Genomic DNA, 22,279 nt, shown 5'->3' on the forward strand with positions numbered 1-22,279 from the left:
CAAAAACAGGAGGAAATGTGGGAAATTAACAATTATACAGATAATCAACACTGCAAAATAACCAATGGGTCAAAGAAAAAAAAATCACAGAAGTTAGAAAATACTTTGAGATGAATGAAAACAAAAATGCAATATACTAAACCTTGAAAGGTGCAGTGAAAGCAGTGCTCAGAGTGAAACATAACTAAACATCTATATTAAAAAAGTGGACCTCAAGTCAACAGTGAAACCTTCCACTTTAAGAAACAACAAGAACTAAACCCAAAAGCAGAAGGAAACAAAAAGATTAGAGCAGAAATAAAAGAAATAGACAATAGAAAAATAATAGAGAAAAATCAAGAAAATCAAAAGTTAGTTCTTTGAAATGATCAACAAAATTCACTAATCCTGGGAGGGTAATGGGAGGGATAAATTAGGAGGCTGGGACTAACATATACACACTACTATGTATAGTTAGTTAAAATAGATTACCAACAAGGACCTACTGTACAGCACAGGGAGCTATACTCATATTATACAATAACCTAGATGGAAAAGAATCTGAAACATATATACATATATCGCTGTGCTGTAAACCTGAAACTTACATGATATTATAAATCAACTATAGTTCAACAACAAATTTTTAAAACTTCCCTCTTCAGTTCAGTTCAGTCGATCAGTCGTGTCCGACTCTTTGCGACCCCATGAATCACAGCACGCCAGGCCTCCCTGTCCATCACCAACTCCTGGAGTTCACTCAAATTCACATCCATCAAGTCGGTGATGCCATCCAGCCATCTCATTCTCTGTCGTCCCCTTCTCCTCCTGCCCCCAATCCCTCCCAGCATCAGAGTCTTTTCCAATAAGTCAACTCTTCGCATGAGGTGACCAAAGTATTGGAGCTTCAGTCTCAGCATCAGTCCTTCCAACGAACACCCAGGTCTGATCTCCTTTAGGATGGACGGGTTGGATCTCCTTGCAGTCCAAGGGACTTCCCTCTTAGAGTTGCTAAAACACTTGACTAACTGTTAGCCAAGTTGTCCAAGAAAAAAAAGATAGCTTTAAATAACTAAAATCAGGAATAAAAGAGAGTATTATTAACTTGACAGAAATAGGCTAAAACACCTACTCTTCAAAGGGTTGAGTATGAAAGATTCAGAGGAAGACTATTTGGTGAATTTCAAAAATGGCTATTTCAGGAAGAGATCTGTGAATTTGAAAATTCCCTCTTGGGAAAGAAAGGGAAATCCTCTCTGATAAGTATTCTCTATGGACTGACTAATGTCTTTAAAAAACAGTAGTAAGAATACTAGTTCTAAGGGGAAAGAGACAAGTAATTAAGTTGGAGTTTTGCAGAGTATTTCTTCTCTGCAATATTTTTATGTCTGATCACATGGACCTCAGCCTTGTCTAACTCAGTGAAACTAAGCCATGCTGTGTGGGACCACTCAAGACAGCTGGGTCATGGTGGAGAGGTCTGACAGAATGTGGTCCACTGCAGAAGGGAATGGCAAACCACTTCAGTATTCTTGCCTTGAGAACCCCATGAACAATATGAAAAGGCAGAGAGATAGGACACTGAAAGATGAACTCCCCAGGTCAGTAGGTGCCCAATATGCTACTGGAGATCAGTGGAGAAATAACTCCAGAAAGAATGAAGGGATGGAGCCAAAGCAAAAACAACACCCAGTTGTGGATGTGACTGATGATAGAAGCAAGGTCCGATGCTATAAAGAGCAATATTGCATAGGAACCTGGAATGTTAGGTCCATGAATTAAGGCAAATAGGAAGTGGTCAAACAGGAGATGGCAAGAGTGAACGTCGACATTCTAGTAATCAGCGAACTAAAATGGACTGGAATGGGTGAATTTAACTCAGATGACCATTATATCTACTACTGTGGGCAGGAATCCCTTAGAAGAAATGGAGTAGCCATCACAGTCAACAAAAGAGTCCAAAATGCAGTACTTGGATGCAATCTCCGAAACAACAAAATGATCTCTGTTCATTTCCAAAGTAAAAGAAAGTGAAGTTGCTCAGTTGTTTCCAACTCTTTGCGACCCCATGGACAGTGTAGCCTACCAGGATCTTCTGTCCATGGGATTTTCCAGGCAAGAATACTGGAGTGGGTTGCCATTTCCTTCTCCAGGAGATCTTCCTGACCCAGGGATTGAACCCAGGTCTCACGCATTGTAGGCAAACCATTCAATATCACGGTAATCCAAGTCTATGCCCCGACCAGTAACACTGAAAAAGCTGAAGTTGAACGGTTCTATGAAGACCTACAAGACCTTTAGAACTAACACCCAAAAAAGATGTGCTTTTCATTTTAAGGGACTGGAATCCAAAAGTAGGAAGTCAAGAAACACCTGGAGTAACAGGCAAATTTGGCTTTGGAGTACAGAATGAAGCAGGGCAAAGGCTAATAGAGTTTTGTCAAGAGAACACACTGGTCATAGCAAACACCCTCTTCCAACAACACAAGAGAAGACTCTACACATGGACATCACCAGATGGTCAACACTGAAATCAGATTGATAATATTCTTTGCAGCCAAAGATGGAGAAACTCTATACAGTCAGCAAAAACAAGACTGGGAGGTGACTGTGGGTCAGCTCATGAACTCCTTATTGCCAAATTCACACTTAAATTGAAGAAAGTGGGAAAAAACCACTAGACCATTCAGGTATGACCTAAATCAAATCTCTTATGATTATACAGTGGAAGTGAGAAATAGATTTAAGGGACTAGATCTGATAGAGTGCCTGATGAACTATGGACTAAGGTTCGTGACATTGTACAGAAGACAGGGATCAAGACCATCCCCAAGAAAAAGAAATGCAAAAAAGCAAAATGGCTGTCTGAGGAGGCCTTACAAATAGATGTGAAAAGAAGAGATGCGAAAAGCAAAGGAGAAAAGGAAAGATATAAGCATCTGAATGCAGAGTTCCATAGGATAGCAAGGAGAGATAAGAAAGCCTTCCTCAGCAATCAGTGAAAAGAAATAGAGGAAAACAACAGAATAGGAAAGACAAGAGATCTCTTCAAGAAAATTAGAGATACCAAGGGAACATTTCATGCAAAGATGGGCTCAATAAAGGACAGAAATGCTATGAACCTAACAGAAGCAGAAGATATTAAGAAGAGGTGGCAAGAATACACAGAAGAACTGTACAAAAGATCATCACAACCCAGATAATCACGATGGTGTGATCACTCACCCAGAGCCAGACATCCTGGAATGTGAAGTCAAGTGGGCCTTAGTAAGCAGCACTATGAACAAAGCTAGTGGAGGTGATGGAATTCCAGTTGAGCTATTTCAAATCCTAAAAGATGATGCTGTGAAAGTGCTGCACTCAATATGTTAGCAAATTTGGAAAACTCAGCAGTGGCCACAGGACTGGAAAAAGTTAGTTTTCATTCCGATCCCAAAGAAAGGCAATGCCAAAGAATGCTCAAACTACCGCACAGTTGCACTCATCTCACATGTTAGTAAAGTAATGCTCAAAATTCTCCAAGCCAGGCTTCAGCAATACATGAACCGTGAACTTCCAGATGTTCAAGCTGGTTTCAGAAAAAGCAGAGGAACCAGAGATCAAATTGCTAACATCCGCTGGACCATCAAAAAAGCAAGAGAGTTCCAGAAAAATATCTATTTCTGTTTTATTGACTATGCCAAAGCCTTTAACTGTGTGGATCAAAATAAACTGTGGAAAATTCTGAAAGAGATGGGAATACCAGACCACCTGACCTGCCTCTTGAGAAACCTGTATGCAAATCAGGAAGCAACAGTTAGAACTGGACATGGAACAACAGACTGGTTCCAAATAGGAAAAGGAGTACGTCAAGGTTGTATATTGTCACCCTGCTTTTTTAACTTATATGCAGAGTACAACATGAGAAACACTGGGCTGGAAGAAGCACAAGCTGGAATCAAGATTGCTGGGAGAAATATCAATAACCTCAGATATGCAGATGATACCACCTTTATAGTAGAAAGTGAATAAGAACAAAAGAGCCTCTTGATGAAAGTGAAAGAGGAGAGTGAAAAAGATGGCTTAAAGCTCAACATTCAGAAAACTAAGATCATGGTATTAGGTCCCGTCACTTGATGGCAAATAGATGGGGAAACAGTGGCTCACTTTATTTTTTTTGGCTCCAAAATCACTGCAGATAGTGATTGCAGCCATGAAATTAAAAGACGCTTACTCCTTGGAAGGAAAGTTATGACCAACCTAGACAGCATATTAAAAAGCAGAGACATAGTCTAGTCAAGGCTATGGTTTTTCCAGTAGTCATGTATGGGTGTGAGAGTTGGACTATAAGGAAAGCTGAGCACCGAAGAACTGATACTTTTGAACTGTGGTACTGGAGAAGACTCTTGAGAGTCCCTTGGACTGCAAGGAGATCCAACCACTCCATCCTAAGGAAGATCAGTCCTGGGTATTCATTGGAATGGCTGATGTTGAAGCTGAAACTCCAATATTTTGGCCACCTCATGCAAAGAGCTGACTCATTTGAAAAGACCCTGATGCTGGGAAAGATTGAGGGCAGGAGGAGAAGGGGACGACAGAGGATGAGATGGTTGGATGGCATCACTGACTCAATAGACATGAGTTTGGGTAAACTCCAGGAGTTGGTGATGGACAGGGAGGCCTGTTATGCTGCAGTTCATGGGGTCGCAAAGAGTAGGACATGACAGAGCAACTGAACTGAACTGAAGAAGCCAGATACCTTCAGGCTAACATAATTGACATCTAGTTAATCTTCTTTCAGATCTAACTTCTACTGCCATCTTGTGGCAATAAAAAAAAACCCGTCAATTACTCAAAAGTTCTATCTCCTGACCAGAGGGTTTCAAAGACTTCCTATTACTCAAGTTTCAATTTTCTCCTTATCAGTTTGAGAACAGAAATATTATTCAAAAGTAGTGTCTGGATACCTGGGATCACTGTTTAGAGAAAAAGGAAGTAAAATGGCATTATATTATGCACAGAAAACCCGAAATCTGCTGGTAGTTTTACAGAATATGTTGGTTTCCGAAAACTTTTTTCTCCCCCTCTTACCAGTAAAAGAATCCCTGGGAGTACTCCTTCCCTGAAGACCTCTGGCTCCCTGAGGGACAGATAACATTAGTAAATATATCCTGATTCTCTGGCTTCCATATTTCATGCTATGTATACATTGAAGAATATGTTGTTCTCCCAGAGTGGGTACACAAGTCCAAGAAAGACCCACATTTTAATCTTTCCAAAATGAACATGATGGACACTGTTAATGTGGTCCACTATTTTCACCTCTATTCATTCCAAGCTATGAATTAGGTCCGCTTCTAATATCAGGTCTGCATTGCCAAAAGAGAGACAATTCATGCCAAAACCAACAAAAGTTTAATATTCTTGCTTTAATTTTGGCTTTCATTTAGCATTAGAAATCTCAGTCTGGAAAGACAATGTAAACATTACTTACTTGTCCCAAGTTACTAAATCCAGCCATTCTATAAGGGGTAGACTCCACTGAGGAGGACCGACTATATGAAGTAAAACAAAAAGGAAAAGCAAACAAACCTGGCGTTAAACTTTATAGACGTAAAGTCTCCTCAGTGCCTATCTCAGCCACATCTAGGCATTTCTTTCATCTTCCATCTTCTGCCAACAATTTTAATGTTTCTGTAACGTTTCAACAATTTTAATGTAGCTTTCTACTCACCTGACCACTTGGCTACTATGCTGAGAAATGGGTCGTGGAGTAACTAAAAGGGAATAAAATGGAGGATGAAAAGTTGCCATTAATGATGTGCCCTGTTTTGCCTAGCCTGTCTGTTGCAAGTTAGTATCTGCGAGTTTGGCCTTTTCACATCATACATAAGAATAGGAAAATCACATCATACTTTCTGAGAGGAAATCATCTTACTTATGGTTTATAGTTTATGAAAAAGGATATTTATTTATCTCACGCTTATATTTGGGCAAAACATGGTCTCTACCTGACTGAGATGGAGAAGTGATGCCCACTGGTCGAGGTGTGTTTAACCTGCAAGGAAGAAAAAATACAAAAGCAGTTCTAATCTCTGTAAGCAGGACTTAGTGCCACCTTAGAGGATCAATCACACCAATTTATTTATAAAAATAATAGCCTCCTCTCTGAGCATAGTGGGAGCAAGGTTTCCATATGGGTCTCCTTGGCTCTCCAATTCCCTAGGTGAAATCTCCACTTCTCTATTGCCAGTAATAGAAGTTCTGAAGTCCTTTCATCCTTCCCTTAGTGCCTTACCAGGCACTCTCAACTTTACATGTATCTATCCACCCATTTACACATGCACCATTCCCTCACTCCCTCCATCCCCTCTTCCATCTCCACAAGTGTTTATTTAGTGCTCATGTATCTTAGATCCTGAGGTTACAAAGATAACTAGAATATGGTTTCTATTTTTGAAAGGCTTAGTGGGAGAGAATAAAAAAGCAACGTTAAATGTTATAAAGGGTGTATTAGAAGTACAGAGTATGCTAGAACATTAGACTTTAGCTTCTGTGAGTCAACAGCCATGTTTTTTTAATCCATCAATACAGAGCTGATATTAAAAATATTTAACGATTGGTAGGGTAGTTTATAATTAGAAAACTTGGTGATGTATACCCAGCACCTAACACAGTACATCACAAACAATAGGCAATTGATGAATATTTATTGAATAAATGAATAATAGAACATCTAACTCTGCCTAATAGTCTTGACAGAGGAAATAACATATGAGTTGAATTTTGAAGGATGAGTAGAATTTTGTAAGATGACAGTCAAGCATTAGCACTGCAGTCAAGATTTTACGTCAGCGCCTTTCAGTGAATAACTCTTTCATGGAGAAGTGAAAGATAAATCCATAAACCATTTCCTTCACCTCAGAGCCCACATAAGAGTTAGAGCCAAGTGTCAAGAAAGGATAGATATTTTCAAAGAAGGAAGCTATGACGCCTGATAAAACTGACCTGCTTCCTTGGTACCAACTTGGAGATTCCTGTAGGTGAAAAAAATGGGGGTGAAGGAAGCTATAGCTCAAGAGTCCCCATCAATGGATCTTACTTGTCAGATAACTAAGCTGCAATGTCTTCTAGTTGTGGTTACTAAGATTTCCAATAGAAGAAAACAGCTGCAGTGTTTCCTTAGAAAATGATTAGCTTTGGGGGAAGAAAATTTTAGTTTCTCTTCACAAAAACACATTGGGAAACCTGAAGACTGATATACATGGGGAAATATACAGAACCTATGGAGAGAGAAAGGAAAATATAAGAGTAAGATCAAAAGGAATGTTATATAAACACAAAGAACAATCTTGGGGAGAGAGAAATGTCTAGGAAATAGAGTTTGATGGAGAAGAAGGGTCCTGAGTTGCCTTGGGATTCTTGAAGAGAAATTTTAAGTTACAACAGATAACTCTTCTGTAAGAGAGCTTCCCCATGTGCCATGTCATGATTCACTGATGTTCGAGAATGGATTACCACTGTGCTAAATTTTGTCCTCTCATCCCTTCAAGGTCTTCTGTGGCCTCGTCCATTTACTACAGTATGTTTATTTTACAAACATCAATTATTAGCTGCCACGGAAAACTATTCTATTCAGTCAGCTAGACAGATGGGCAAAGTAGAAGAGAAAATAACAGTATGGAAAATCTATTTTATTCACCTTCACGATGGCTAGAAATTTCTTCAGTTCTCCATTCTCTTTCCTTAAGACTGACAGCTCTCTAGGCAAAAGATGGAAACAATGAGCTCCAGCAGGTCAGTGGGATAAAAAAATTCCTGATTTTTATTATTATCAAATCTAGTTAATGCTTCCAGAGAGATGTTTGCGACTATATAAGATAATTCTGACAGAGACCTAGTGATTCGGGTCAGCAATGGCAGGGTTTTGGTGGTGAGAAGAACCAGGTGGAGAAAATAAGCATCAGTTGGTATGGTTTCAGAGGCATTTACACAGAATTGCATCTATTCTCCACATGTACCCTTGGCATGAAGATGTCGGAACATTTCCGTCAGGGATTCCATCTTTTAGCTTAAGACTTCCCAAACACATCCTCCTACAGGTAACATTTTAAATGCTATCTCCCATCATTATTACTGTGAAAAAGTCATGTCTGATTTCTCTGAAGAAGCAGTTTTTGACAGATGGAAGTAAAAAAGGAAAGCTATAAAGTACAGAGGGAAGAAAGAGAAAAAGAAAATGGAGAGTGAGGGAACAAAATTCTGTACTGAACTTACCCAAGACAAAGATAAACACACACAAAGCAATGTTCAGGCTTTGAAACCATAAGGATATAAAGGTTCTAGCTTCTCTGGAAAGGGCTCTTGGGTAATCTGATTTGTCACTTACTTGTCCTGGTTGGTCAGTGTTTGCTGTGACTCCTGCATGGCTGCTTCTAACTTCGTAATTCTGTGCTTATAAAAGGCGATGAGGAGATCTGTTTGTTTCTTCTGGAAACTCCACACCTACTAGGGAAAAACAGGCCTTTGACATACAAGCCCATAACTCCTTTCCCCTTACTTCCAGCAACAAACAGAAATTCTTCAATTCATACTCTGTTACTGATTGTTTTCTTCTGGAGCATCTGACCTAATTCACGATTCCCCAAAACTAGGGAAAGCCAAAGCTTTACATTTCCAGAATAACACCTTCCTAATATCTTAATGAGAATACTGACACAGATAAGCCCTTTTAAAATATAACCATTCATCATGAGCAAGAAGAGTGACAACCAACAACAACAACAAAAATGTTTCCAAGTTTAGAATTTGTTTAGAATTGGTTCTGACCTTATTTATTTACGATTAGTTTGGACTCAGCTTCCACATTCCTAGATACTGCAGAGCACTGGTAACCAATTTACTTTCCCTAAGATACACAGAGATACTTCCAGGCTGTTTATACTGCTACAGTAAAGGGCAAAGAGACACAGACGGAGATGACTTTTCCTGAATATTATTTCTGGGCATGGGCAAATAATTTTATCTCTTGCTTTCATTTACCATTTGATGTACTGATGTGCCTATCATGGGATTACAGAATCAGATCAAAAGTTAATATTTAGAAAGCATTTTAGCTTTGTCAGGCTCTACTTTTGAATACACAGCAGTATTTATGTCTTATCTGTTTCCTACCTATTCAAGCCATAAACCCTTTGTCTGAGGTCCTTCCTAGATCTGGTAGTTTTGCCATAAACTTTTCATTCTCATCCAATTTGTAAGTTGCTTTTGCCACCTTACTAAAGAATTCTACTTCTGAATCTATACAGTCTCCAGACTTTTAATTTTCTACTCAAAAACAAGCTAAACTAATTCTATACAGACAAGAACTCACTGTAGTGTATTTTTTAAATTGTTCTTATTTCCAATAAAAGTAAAAACATATTCATTTTAGAAAATTTGAACAAAGCAGACGCAGAAAAAAGGCACTCACTCCTGAGAGTTATCTAAAATAGCAAAGGATTAGGGAGAAATAGATATTAGAGATAGATATAATATATAGCCAAAAGACAGTACCCCAAACATCCTAACCTACTCTTGGGATCAGTTTGTGATAAAGCTGTTAGCATTAGGTTTGGGCCAAGAAAGCCCAAATCTTTCCCTAGACGGATTACTCCTCCCCTAGTCCTGTGTGCAGGGGGAACAGACCCTCCCCTACTGCGGAATTCCAGGGAACAAGACTAGACTATTGGGGGAACCTTTTGCCTAGGGCTAAGTAGGCCTGCTTCACCTACTTACCCCAAAAAACTAACACCCAAATCTCAGATATGACCATTCCAAGAGGAAGAAAAATCAATCAGTAAACAACCATCAGCAAAAAGAAGAATTAGAGGAGAAAAACAAGTGATTTTTCCCAAAGCTAGAGTACAAATGTTAGATCTATTTCAAATACATCTACTAAAGGAGATTCTAAACTCAGTAATGAAATCTCAGTATTTTACAAATTTCAAATGTGAGCAAATTCATTATTCTGTCTCATTCAAATCCTTCAGCCTCATAAAAAGGTTATAGCTTCTTTAGGAAAAGTTTTGCCTACTTGTTTTTAGTTGGGATTATTTTATTCATACAATAACAGAGCAGATAGTAACAAAAGTAGTTCTGTTAATAACACTAAACATTGTATAATGCCAAGTGTTAAATATTGTTTATTTCATTGGAACAATGCATAGAACTACCTACTTTAATACTCAGACTCCTTTCCTGTATCTTCATATTAGGACCAGGCAAAGGCATCATGGTCTTCATGCTCTGGATTCCCACTCCTTTTAGAACTGATAACATGGGACATAATTTTTATTTTGTTTACTGTAGAGTATTTTTTAAATTCCAGTTCTGAATTAGATCCAGTTAATGCCAAGAGGCTGGAAAAAGTAAGGAAGAAACCACTGAAAGATACTGAGAGAGTCACCATACAGAAGTAAAGGGGAACTCAATGGTTTCTTAAGATAAGACATATGATCTAATGTGGGTGTGCATATTATTGCCTTAATTGAAAAGGGGGTTTTTGTCTCATAAAATATATTTTGGAAATGAATATTAGCTTGACCAGCTTTGTGTGTGTGTGTGTGCTAAAGAATGGCTTTCCTAATTTTTACTTTTAAATGTCATATTTTTTTTAGTTGAAGATTTATATTCCCATGCAATTTTAACACTCTGAATATTTGTAGAAGAGTTGCTAAGTTTAAAAGAAATTGGTAGGAACTTCCCTGCTGGTCCAGTAGCTAAGACTTCATGTTTCCGATGCAAGGGGCCCAGGTTCAATCCCTGGTGAGGAAACTAGATTTCACATGCCACAACTAAGAATTTGCATGCCACAATGAAGATCAAAGATCCAGAGGGCCACATCTAAGACTGGGAGCATCCAAATAAATAAATTTAGCTCAGCTGGTAAAGAATCCACCTGCAATGTGGGGGAGTCCCTGGTTCGATTCCTGAGTCGGGAAGATCCACTGGAGAAGGGATAGGCTACCCACTCCAGTATTCTTGGGCTTCCCTGGTGACTCAGCTGGTAAAGTATCTGCCTGCAATGCAGGAGACCCGGGTTTGAACCCTGGGTTGGGAAGATCCCCTAGAGAAGGGAGTGGCTACCCACTCCAGTATTCTAGCAAGGAGAATTCCATGGACTGTGTAGTCCATGGGGTTGCAAAGAATCGAACACAACTGAGCGACTTTCACTTTCATATTAAAATAATTGGTAAATTCACTATCTCTCTTAGGTACTCAAAATTTATTAGTTTCCCTTATCTATCTTTGGTGAAATTGACTCCCTTGTTCCTTAATATCTACAGGTCTTAGCTGTTGTTGTTTTTTTTTTGGCCATGCCATGTGGCATGTTAGACCTTAGTTCCTCCTGTAGTATAAGCTCAGAATCTTAACCAACAGACCACCAGGGAATTCCTATAATTTTGAATTATATCTCAAGGAATTCATATTGTTGAGAAATGTAAATTTCTCCTTTCCAAGTATTCAGCTAAAAAAAATGAGAAGAAAAGACAGAATTAAAATATCAGCATCTTGCAACTCAGTGAACTAATGGATCAATGTAAAGTTCATCAATTTCTACCATCACACAAAATGAGAGACAGAAAATCATTACATACCTCTTGGTAGAACACAGCACTGCTGTAAGTAGTCTTGTCTCATCCCCTCCCCTCAACTTAAATGATTCTGATTAAGCCTAAATAACTATTAACTTAGAAGGAAATATAGAGCACAGACAAGCATATCAAATGACTCCAGGCAGATACAATGTGCAAAATCCATGCTGTGAACAGCCTTACAGCACAAAAGACCATTTTCTTCAACAATAGTAAAAAAGAAACAAGAGGAAACTTACAGTTTAAAATAACCTTAAGAGACAAAATAGTCAACTCAGCTATATAGATTTTATTGAAACCAATTAAAAGTTTTAAAATAATTATGAGACACTGAAGAAATTGAATATTAACTGATTAATGGATAATATTAGGGAATTATTTTACCAAGACATAGTTATATTTAAGAAAAGAGTACCTATCTTTTAGAGACAGACTCTGAAATATTTACAAATTGAAATGATATGGTATCTGATTTTGGCTTCAAAATAATCTAGATGCAGTGGCAGGAGATGGGGTGATCCAGATAAAGGAAGATTGGCCATGGGCTAAGAATTGGTGAAGCAGGGTGATGGATACAAGGAATAGGAAATACTAAGAGGGATAGTATGAACTCTTATACTTTTGTAGCTCATCACCATATTGTACAAGAGACATTCAGAAGTACGAATCAATAACTAAAACAAAAGGTGATATGAAAAACAGAAGAAGTATATATAAAGTATAGAAATAATAATTAAGAGATTACTTTAGGATGGAAGTCAAGTGTTCCAGGCACAGAGATACAAATACACTACATGGTGTATAAAAAAACTGCAAAGAACTAAACCTACCCTATAGGTTAGGTAATAAATAACCTACATAAGAACTTATGTGGTACATAAAATGTGAAGTGGTAGCTGTGGGTGACATTGGAGAGAGAAGATCTGGAAGAACCAAATCTTAAGGGAACTAGGTGTCACTCTGAAGAGTCAGAAACAGGTGATAGGAAACTATCAAAGGGTTTTGAAAAGGCAGTTACATGTTCAGATTTGTAACTGCAAGAGTAATTATGATGCTCAAAGAGATTTGTGCAAAAAAATTTTTTTTTCTAAACACTTCCTTATCAAAAGCAGGGGACTTCCCTGGTGGTCAAGTGGTTAAGACTCCATGCTTCCACTTTAAGGGGGATGAGTTTCATCCCTGGTTGATGAACTAAAATTCCACATGCTGTGCAGTGTCGTCAGAAAGTTAAATTTTGGGTTGAACAGTTTGTAATCAAAGCAATATTATCTCTCACATTGGGCCTAAGTTCCTCAACCTGCTCAGTAGTGACAAAGAACTCAACTATACTGTTTCAGAAATCTTATATAGTGACAGATAAACTCTTTCTTTTCAGGAAAAATAATCTTCGACTAAACAAAACCTTTCTTCAAAGGCATCATTGATTATCTCAGTTGTTCAATGTTTAAAGTGAGGGATGGAAAACTGGTCTGGTCTATTGATGAGATTGGGTCTTAACTTGATTTTATTCAAACGACTTGTATGGTAGTTATTTACGTATGCTAGCAAAACATATGACTTCAAAGTCAGGCAACTATCGATCAGATCTTTTTTATATAGTTCTTCTGTGTATTGTTGCCACCTCTTCTTAACATCTGTTTCTGTTAGGTCCATACCATTTCTGTTTTTTTTTGTGCCCATCTTTGCATGAAATGTTCCCTTGGTATCTATAGTTTTCTTGAAGAGATCTCTAATCGTGTCCATTCTATTGTTTTTCTCTATTTATTTGCATTGATCACTGAAGAAGGCTTTCTTATCTCTCCTTGCTATTCTTTGGAACTCTGCATTCAAATAGGTATATCTTTCCTTTTCTACTCTGCCTTTTGCTAGAATATGGTCCTGCCCATTTGTTTACAGACTGCCTATGGCTGCTTCTGTGCTATAACAGCAGAGTTGAGTAGCTGCAACAGAGACTGCATGGCCTGCAAAGCCTAAATATTCACTGACCTTTCAAGAAATATTTGTCTATCCCAACACTAAACTAATAAAAGTCTTTTTCTGTATTTTCATTTATGCCTTTTGCTCTGAATTTGTCTTTCTTTGTGAATTTACATCTTTCCCTCTTCTTCTCTCAATATCTTCTCTCTCTTTATTTCCTATTTTACTGATACCCCATCTTATCTGTTCTTCCTATTTGAATTTACTTAATGAACATTTATTTTATTTCTTTTTTTAAAAAATAATTTTTATTTAATTTTGACTGTGCTGGGTCTTCCTTGCTGCGCAGGCTTTTCTCTAGTTGCAGCCAGCAGTGGCTGTAGTTGCAAAGAGCAGGCTTCAGTAGGTGCGACTCAGGAGTTGTGGTTCCCAGGCTCTAGAGCAAAGGCTCAATGGTTGCGGCTCATGGGCTTAGTTGCTCCTCGGCATGTGGGATCTTCCTGGACCAGGAATCGAACCCAAGTCTCCTTCATTGGCAGGCGATTTTTTACCACTGAGCCACCTGGGAGCCCTATTTTATTTCCTAATTTTAAAGTGGAAAGGGCCCAACAAAATGGAAGAAAATATTTGCAAATCATGTTTCTGGATACGGACTTGTACCTAGAATATATAAAGAACTCTTACAACTAACAATAAAAAGACAATCATTCTAAAAAATGTGCAAGGGCAAAGTATCTGAATAGACATCACTTTAAAGATGACAAACAAATAGCCAATAAGTACACAAGAAGATGCTCAACATCATTAATCATCAGAGAAATGCAAATCAAAACCACACCAAGATACAAGTTCATACCACCAGGATGATTATAATAAAAAAAGACAGATAAAACAAATGTTGATTAGAATATGGAGAAATCAAAAAAAAAAAAAAAGAATATGGAGAAATCAAGATCCTTACACACTGCTGGTAAAAATGTAAAATAGGCAAGCACTTGGGAAAACAGTCTGGCAGTTTCAAAAGCTAAACACAGAACTACCATTTGACCCAATGATTTAATTCCTATGTATACATCCAAGAGATATGAATATATATGTCCACACAAAAACTTATACACATATGTTCATAGTGGCATTATTCATAATAATCAAAGGTGGAAACAACTTAAATGTTGCTCAAATGATGAATGATTACATGAAATGTATATCCATCTATATTATTACTTGGTCATGGAAAGGAATGAAATACTAATGAAGTTCTAATATTTGTACATGGATGAACCTTGAACACATTACGCTATGAGAAAGCAGAGCAGAATTCAGACAATAACAAATATATTATAAAATGTTAGAGATAAGATTTCCAATGAAAAATAAAGCAGGATAAGTACACTTGGGGCTGCTATTTGAGATGAGTCAGTAAAAGTCTGACTGAGGAAAGAAAATGTGAGCAAAAGACAATCTAGACATTACTTGGATCAGTTATTCAACTTCACAGATTAGGAAAACACATTTTCAGACATTGCTGACTTTACCAAACTGGCACTTCACTAAAGTGATGATTAACTGACCCTTTCCATGTATTTTATCTTGATTACTTGACCATGTGTAATTGGTCCCATGATTAGGTAGGTTAGAATTCAGACTACATATAATTTCTCTACTGATCATTAACTAATCCTTGGTTTAGTTATTAACCAAAGCTCTGCACTTTCTCTTGTTCATGTGACCTTGTTTACATTTCTCCTTGAGTCTCAGTTGGATTTTATCTCCTCATAATGTTAAATAGTATCTCAAATATGATGGCTCACCCAAGCAGCTAAAAACAGGATGCTGTGAAACCCCTAATTTCCCTTCTTCCATCTCCAGAGTCAGGAGTGATGACATCAAAGGGGAGACATCTAACAAAAATGAAATCTACTCTCTTCAGCCAAATATGACAAAGGACCATCTTCATGTTTAATTAAAAAAATAACTCTCAAAATAATGAGAATAGAGAAGAAAAATAGTGATAAAATCTCAAGAAACACGCCCAGATAAGAATCCCATGAGGCCATGAAATGATCCTAGTGGAGAACTAAAGAGTGAAAGTGAAAAACTGAAATTTTTACAATTTGGGACCTATCTCAAATCTGTCCTGTCTCCTCTTCACCTCCTTCCACAACTCGATTGCTCCTAACCGAGTCAATAGCATGACAACATATCACGCATCAGGAAAAGAAAAATATCTTCTAAAGTTGACAACTAATTATAAATACTAAATTAAGAATTAAATACATAAGCATTACTAACAAAGGTTATTGAAAAATAAGAATAGAAAACAAGAAATCCCTTCTTGAACTTAGGTCTATAAGCAAAACTTTGAAAGCCAGGCTGCTAAGTCCACTACAGGGTCAGACCTATATATTCAAAGCAGTTTTTAGAAGATTCACTAAATCTGCACAGAAGGATGATGAAGCTGTCTAGAAGCATCTTTATCCTCAAAAATGACTTAATAGAACTAGGAACTACAAGATTCAGCTACATAGTGGTTTTTACAGCCTATCACAGATTCTGGGTCAGTAAAAAGTTAATTGTTGAGATTTGTATTATCAGGGAAGAAAGCAAATAGGGAAGCCAATTTCTCCCCATTGTATACAAATGTACGAATGCAGTTTAAAGAGAACCTTTGAAAAACAAATAAGGTGCAATTATAACTTGCCTGGAAAATCAGACTGTCTTCACTGTTATTTCTCATACCTGAGAGATGTGACTAAAATACTGCAAAGCTGTCTCCACAGGGTTTTTGAAGTACATCTTCTCCTGAGGTTTCAGCTATGAAGAGAATAAGACACATCACAATGGAATGAAATAAAATACTGGCAAATATGGTTAAAGCTGTACCACCCTTTGTAAAGCACCAGATAGAACTTCACTGTGCTAGGTAAGAGTGAACCGTAAGACTGTATGTCTTAATCCTCCTACCTCATGCTTCTGTGGCAGTAGCCACAAACCCACAAATAATTCTTCTATCTCTTGTTTACCTCCTTTTCCCCCTCAATTGTTATCTACGCATTTTGTTTCTTTTTTGGGGGCCGCATGGTGTGGCTTGCATGATCTTAGTTTCCTGACCAAGGATTGAACCCAGGTCTGCAGTGAAAGAACTGAGTCCTAACCACTGAACCGACAGGGAATTCCCCCCAACTTTCAGTTCATAGTCACTGTATTCTTTGTATACTTCCTATATACCAGGAAACAGGATAAGATTGTGACAGAGAAGGAAAAACTTACATTATCAGAAAGAGCCAGATACTTGCAGGCAGTTCCACAAACAGCACATTTTTCTGTGGGGGGAAAGGGAAAAAAATGTTTGGTTCTCACGGGCATGAAGTAAGATTTTCCCAAAGTACGTGGTAACAGTCAAGTTGGCTAGCTAATGAAGAGAGGTTCTTACTGAATTCAGAATGTCATTGTGCTAAAAAAGGACCTCAACTTGAGCACCATGCCAGAAATCAGCATTTCCAAACTTGTATGTTGATGAGAAGTAAGGCTTTCACTCTGTACCTCTACCGATCTCCTTTTTAATAAATTCCCAATTTTCTTCTACACATGAGGGACAGTTGCCTCCCAGCAGTCATTGAGGGGTATACATTTACTAGAGTCTAGAAAGAGTACCAATGATCTCAACTTTAAGTTATTATTTTTTTATTCCATCTCCGTGACAGTAGGCACACATTGGGTACCTGAAGAAATTCTCCAATTATTCCTGCCCTGTTCGCACTTTGCTAGTATTCCTGGATATCGTTTTGAAGCTCTCCTACCCTCATTGTCTAATTAACTCAACATGAAAGATTTGAGAATTAAAATTCCTAATTTTCCTTTGAAGTTGAATTTTTAGTAGTGGTGCTGGTTATTGATTAAGATAGATGCCATGTCAGGAGAAAACATCATATGACATGTGCTTAACTGGGACAAACCGCTCCCAGGTGAGCTGCTGTTAGCATAGTAATAGCTTTGTGACATTAGCAGAGATCTTAACAGGGTCATGAGACTCACACCTCAAAAAAGTTTCTCCAGAGGTGAGCTAACCTGACTCTTCCTTGGGGATAAAGTTTTCCCGGTCTTCCTCCTGTATTATTGCCAGAATCAGCTAGCACATCCAAATCATTCTTCTATTTAAGAAAAAGACAAAACAAAGAAACTTCCACAGCTCTCCATCACCTGCAGGATAAAGTTCAGGTTCTTTAGCAGGAACTTTTTAGTAGATAGAGCCTTCCATCATCTGGCCACTGCCTACCTCTCTAGCCTCATCTCTCACATTTCTCATCTTATTCTTTTATGTTCTACCAATCCCAGCCATGTGTACTTCCCTGTACTAAGTTTTATGATGCTATATTCCTTTATACATGATGTTCTTTTAAACTAGAATGATCTTCCCTGCCTAATTTACTTGGCAGACTTCAATTTATTACTCAAAACTAAAGTGGCACTTCTTCCATGAAATTTTCCCTGATCAAAGCATCCTAAGTCCCTTCTGGACGTACATACCCAGAATACATACATACAGAATACAATACACACCTTGTAAGTATTTTAGCACTAAAAAAAAAACATGTCTTAAAGTCCCACTTCTAAGATTTAACAGTTGCAAGAACTTTGTCAAATCACCTCTTTGAATCAGCTCCCTACTTCTAAAGTGGGTCTACTAATAATTACCTCCTGGGGTTGTGGTAAGGATATATAAAATCAGGACACGTGAAAACCACAAAGACATTACCCACCACTTATCATCATCGTCTTATTTCTAAACAAATTAACTTGACAGACTATACCACTTTCCCTTAGAAATGGCTCTTGTTATCAACCACTTTCCCAATTTCTAGTCATCATTTTTATTTTTCTCTTTTTTCTCTAGTCAGTCTGATAATTTTGTGGCTTTCCCTGCTACAGGCTTCAGAACAAGCACCTTTTGATGTTCAAATAATAGATATTCCATTTGCTAAATCATTCTTTGTTAATGGATTCCTCCAATTTTCATAATCAACAGTTTCCTATTATACTCACAGCACATTTGACTTCCAAAGTGATTTTTATTCCAAGTTACACAGAGAAATGGCTAATCATTATTTCTAAGTTTAAAACATTTTTGCCTGAATCTGAAAACAGTTAAGTCACTTACCCAGAATCACACATTTTTTACAGAAAATATGGCCACAGTTGGTGACAAAGAAATGGGCTCCATCTTTTCGGAAACATTGGTTGCAGTGAAACCAATCCATTCTGCAGCAAAGACAGAGAACAACCCTGGGCATAACATAATTATATTTACTGTAACATAATTATAGCTGTTCCAGAATCTACTTAACAATGTTTTCTTAGCTTCTGCTAACTTACTGGAATATGGGCATATTTTTGTGGAGTATTTCAATTGGTTGTAAAAAAGTACATATATCTCTGAAGTGTAAAAAAGCAGACTGCAGAGTATGCAATGCCATTTTCTAAAAAGTATACATATTCAGAAAAGTAACAGGACAGTGATGATATTTTTTTGAATGGTGAGATTATGGATATTTGTGTGTATACACTGTCTTTACATTGTTTTGTTTTCTAAGTTTTCTGTATTAATTCAGGTATTAATTTATAATTAGAAAGAACAATCTTTAAAAAAAAGAACCATCTACTTATTTCCTAATAGTTCCTGTGATACAGCAAGATGGAGCAAGGAGGAGGTAGTGGACAAAATATAGAAGATCACATCTTAACCACTTGGGACACACTTTATCTAAGAGAAACATGGTTTTTGAATGATGTCTCAGCTTGTTCATATTTTCTTCTACTCCACAGAACCTCAGAATCATAGATCTGAAAGTGATCTTAAAAATCATTTAACGTTTTGTCCAATTCCATCCTTTTTCAAAAGATGCATTTGAAAAAATAAAAATAAAAGATGCATTTGATATTCACTGAACAGCAAGATTTGAAGTGAAGAAACTGACATTAAAAACACAGAACTGATACATACTGAGCTGTCATTAGTTCATATATTTAATTAATTTATGTTTAATCTCATGAATATACTATAAGAATGAAATAGGTTTTTATGTTTAATCTCATGAATATACTATAAGAATGAAATAGGTTTGATTTTAATTTAAAATTAAATTGGGGGAAAAAAAACAAAACAGAAGGTAAATTTTTTCCCAACTTAAGTTTTTTCTTTAAAAAAGTTTTAAAGTCGTTTATGGGGACATTTGCTCAAAGGATGTTGGCTAGTTTGTGCCATATTTTAACATTTTTGTCACACAAGGGCAAGCTTCAGGACAAAAACACTGAATAAATGTTTCAATAGGGCTTCCCAGATGGCGCTAGTGGTAAAGAACCCGACTGCCATTGCAGGATCTGTAAAGAGACACCGGTTCAGTCCCTGGGTAGGGGAGATCCTCTGGAGGAGGGCACGATAAACCACTTCAGTATGCTTGCCTGGAGAATCCCTTGGACAGAGGAGCCTGGCGAGCTACAGTCCATCCGGTCGCGAAGAGTCAGACGCGACTGAAGCGATTGAGCATGCAAACGTTTCAACGCAAAGACATTACACAGAGGCACGAGCTTCAGATTTCTATTTGTTGCTCACAGATACACTAACTTCTCCCAGAAGTGAGTCTAAAGAACCACTGGAAAGGTCCCAGTTATAATGCTCCCAGTTAGGCGGAGCAAGAAGAATTTTAATCAAATGGGTTGGTCAAATGGACTCTTTCAAAGAAGAGCCGTTAACAGGGTTTGTGAGGGTAAGACTCGCCCTATTTCTAAGGGCGATGGACATTTGGCAAAGGCTCAAATTTACCAGTAGCTCTTTTTAAACTATATTCCCTACCTGTTTGACCGCAGTGATCCCGGAAGGCCTCGGATCTCACCGAAATCAACCAGCTCTCGAGAAGAGCTGGAAATGGCGGGAAAAAATAGAGCGAGTCTGGCACCAGCGAGAGACAAGCAGCTGGGCGTGTCCCGCGACCGCGTGTGAGAGGCGTGGGCGGGGCCCGGGAGTGGGCGGGGCCCGGGAGACCAAAGTAGAATTCCAGGAGACTCTACCTCATTTAAAATTGGGGAAAGATAAGAAATATGATCGAGTTCCATACGTGCTACTGTGGAAACAAAACGGTCAAAATAAACCTAATAATATTCAAGTAGACGGTAACACACTAGAAAAATGTGGTCACAAAGCTGATGAAAACTTTAACGTAATTTTTTTTCTTCTCTCTTTTTTCACTTTATTTTCAAGTGAAATAAAGAAAATAGTAAATGCGTTTAAAGAACAGTGTAAACCAGAAATAGAAAAGCTAAACAGTGATTTGTATAGAGTACTGTTGTATATTAAATGAGAACTAACCACTATCACGGAGAAGGCAATGGCAAGCCACACCAGTACTCTTGCCTAGAAAATCGCATGGACAGAGGAGCCTGGTGGGCTGCCGTCCATGGGGTCGCTGCTAGTCGGACACGACTGAGCGACTTCACTTGCACTTTTCACTTTCACACATTGGAGAAGGAAATGGCAACCCACTCCAGTGTTCTTGCCTGGAGAATCCCAGGGACGGAGGAGCCTGGTCGGCTGCCGTCTATGGGGTCGCACAGAGTCGGACACGACTGAAGCGACTTAGCAGCAGCAGCAGCAACCACTATCAAGAAATTTTTTTAAAATTTTTTTCAGAAATAAATAACGCTGAAAGGAGAACAGGTTTCCTAGAAAGAAAAATAAAAACTTTGAAGAGAAAGAGATATAGAGAACAAGCAAAGAGATTTTACATACACATTTATCCCCGCAAGGAAAACCAGAGCAATGTATCAGAACAAATATTTAATTTTGAGAAAATTTTTCTGAAATAAAAACTAAGTCTACATATTTATTGCAAAGGAGAAAACTGACCCAGAACAGTCAAAACCAAAACATTTTCTGGTAAAGCTATTAAATTAGTCTTTAAAGATAAGGAAAACCCCTTTCAGCATCCAGACAACAAATACTAGCCATTTATAAGGAAAAGAAAAGTAGATCGGCATCAAACTTCTTTACAGAATCATTTTATGCTAGAAACAATGAAGATGCATTTCAAGATTTTCAAAAAGAAAATATGATCCAAGAATTTTATGGCTCTTTATCCTCTGTTCAGCTGTAAAAGTAGCTGACCAAAAAAACATGAACATGAAATTTTCTTGAGGAAGTCAACAAGTACTGATTCGCAAACTTCTTGGTCTCAGAACTCTTTTAACTTTTAAGAAGTATTGAAAGGAATTCCCCAGTGGTCCAGTGGTGAGGACTCTGCACTTCCACTGCTGGGGCACAGGTTTCATCCCTGGTTGGGGAAGTAAGATCCTCTATCCCACATGCTGTGGCAAAAAATATATATATATATATTGAAGACTCCCTCCCTACAAAGTTTTGGTTTCTGTGAATTGTATCTATCAATATTCACCATATTAGCAATTAAAACTGAAAAGTTAAAAATATTCATTAATTTATTTAAAAACAACAACAATAAACCCATTAAGTGGTAACATAACCTGTGAAAGATAACTATATTTTCCAAAATGAATACAATTTAGTGAGAAGGGTGGCATCACTTTTATTTTACCATTTTATAACCTCTTACTATCTGACCAGGCATCTAATGACACCAGGGAGGCCTGGTGTGCTGCAGTCCACGGCAAAGAATCGGTCAGGATCCAGCGACTGAACAACAACACTATCTAACCTGGGCTTCCCAGGTAGCTAGCTCAGTGGTAAAGAATCCGCAGGA

The 22,279-nt window shown here is 37.8% G+C and overlaps 1 protein-coding gene across 1 annotated transcript in view; it reads right to left on the minus strand.

Moving 5' to 3' along the window:
* RNF212B (ring finger protein 212B) overlaps positions 1 to 22,279 on the minus strand; it is a 42,365-nt gene that overhangs the window by 6,929 nt on the left and 13,157 nt on the right. The window contains exons 2-11 of the mRNA XM_055436606.2: positions 18,670 to 18,770; positions 16,782 to 16,834; positions 16,251 to 16,325; positions 8,348 to 8,463; positions 7,661 to 7,721; positions 6,967 to 6,995; positions 5,970 to 6,016; positions 5,693 to 5,735; positions 5,453 to 5,513; positions 5,050 to 5,098 (exon numbers count right to left, since the gene is read on the minus strand). Coding sequence (XP_055292581.1) covers positions 5,050 to 5,098; positions 5,453 to 5,513; positions 5,693 to 5,735; positions 5,970 to 6,016; positions 6,967 to 6,995; positions 7,661 to 7,721; positions 8,348 to 8,463; positions 16,251 to 16,325; positions 16,782 to 16,834; positions 18,670 to 18,769 — 634 coding nt within the window. The 5' untranslated portion in view covers position 18,770. The remainder of the gene's footprint in view (positions 1 to 5,049; positions 5,099 to 5,452; positions 5,514 to 5,692; positions 5,736 to 5,969; positions 6,017 to 6,966; positions 6,996 to 7,660; positions 7,722 to 8,347; positions 8,464 to 16,250; positions 16,326 to 16,781; positions 16,835 to 18,669; positions 18,771 to 22,279) is intronic.

This window comes from Moschus berezovskii, chromosome 9 (genome assembly GCF_049115385.1).
Source record: "Moschus berezovskii isolate FMDL1 chromosome 9, NW_MosBer_1.0, whole genome shotgun sequence".
Classification (NCBI taxonomy): Eukaryota; Metazoa; Chordata; class Mammalia; order Artiodactyla; family Moschidae; genus Moschus; species Moschus berezovskii.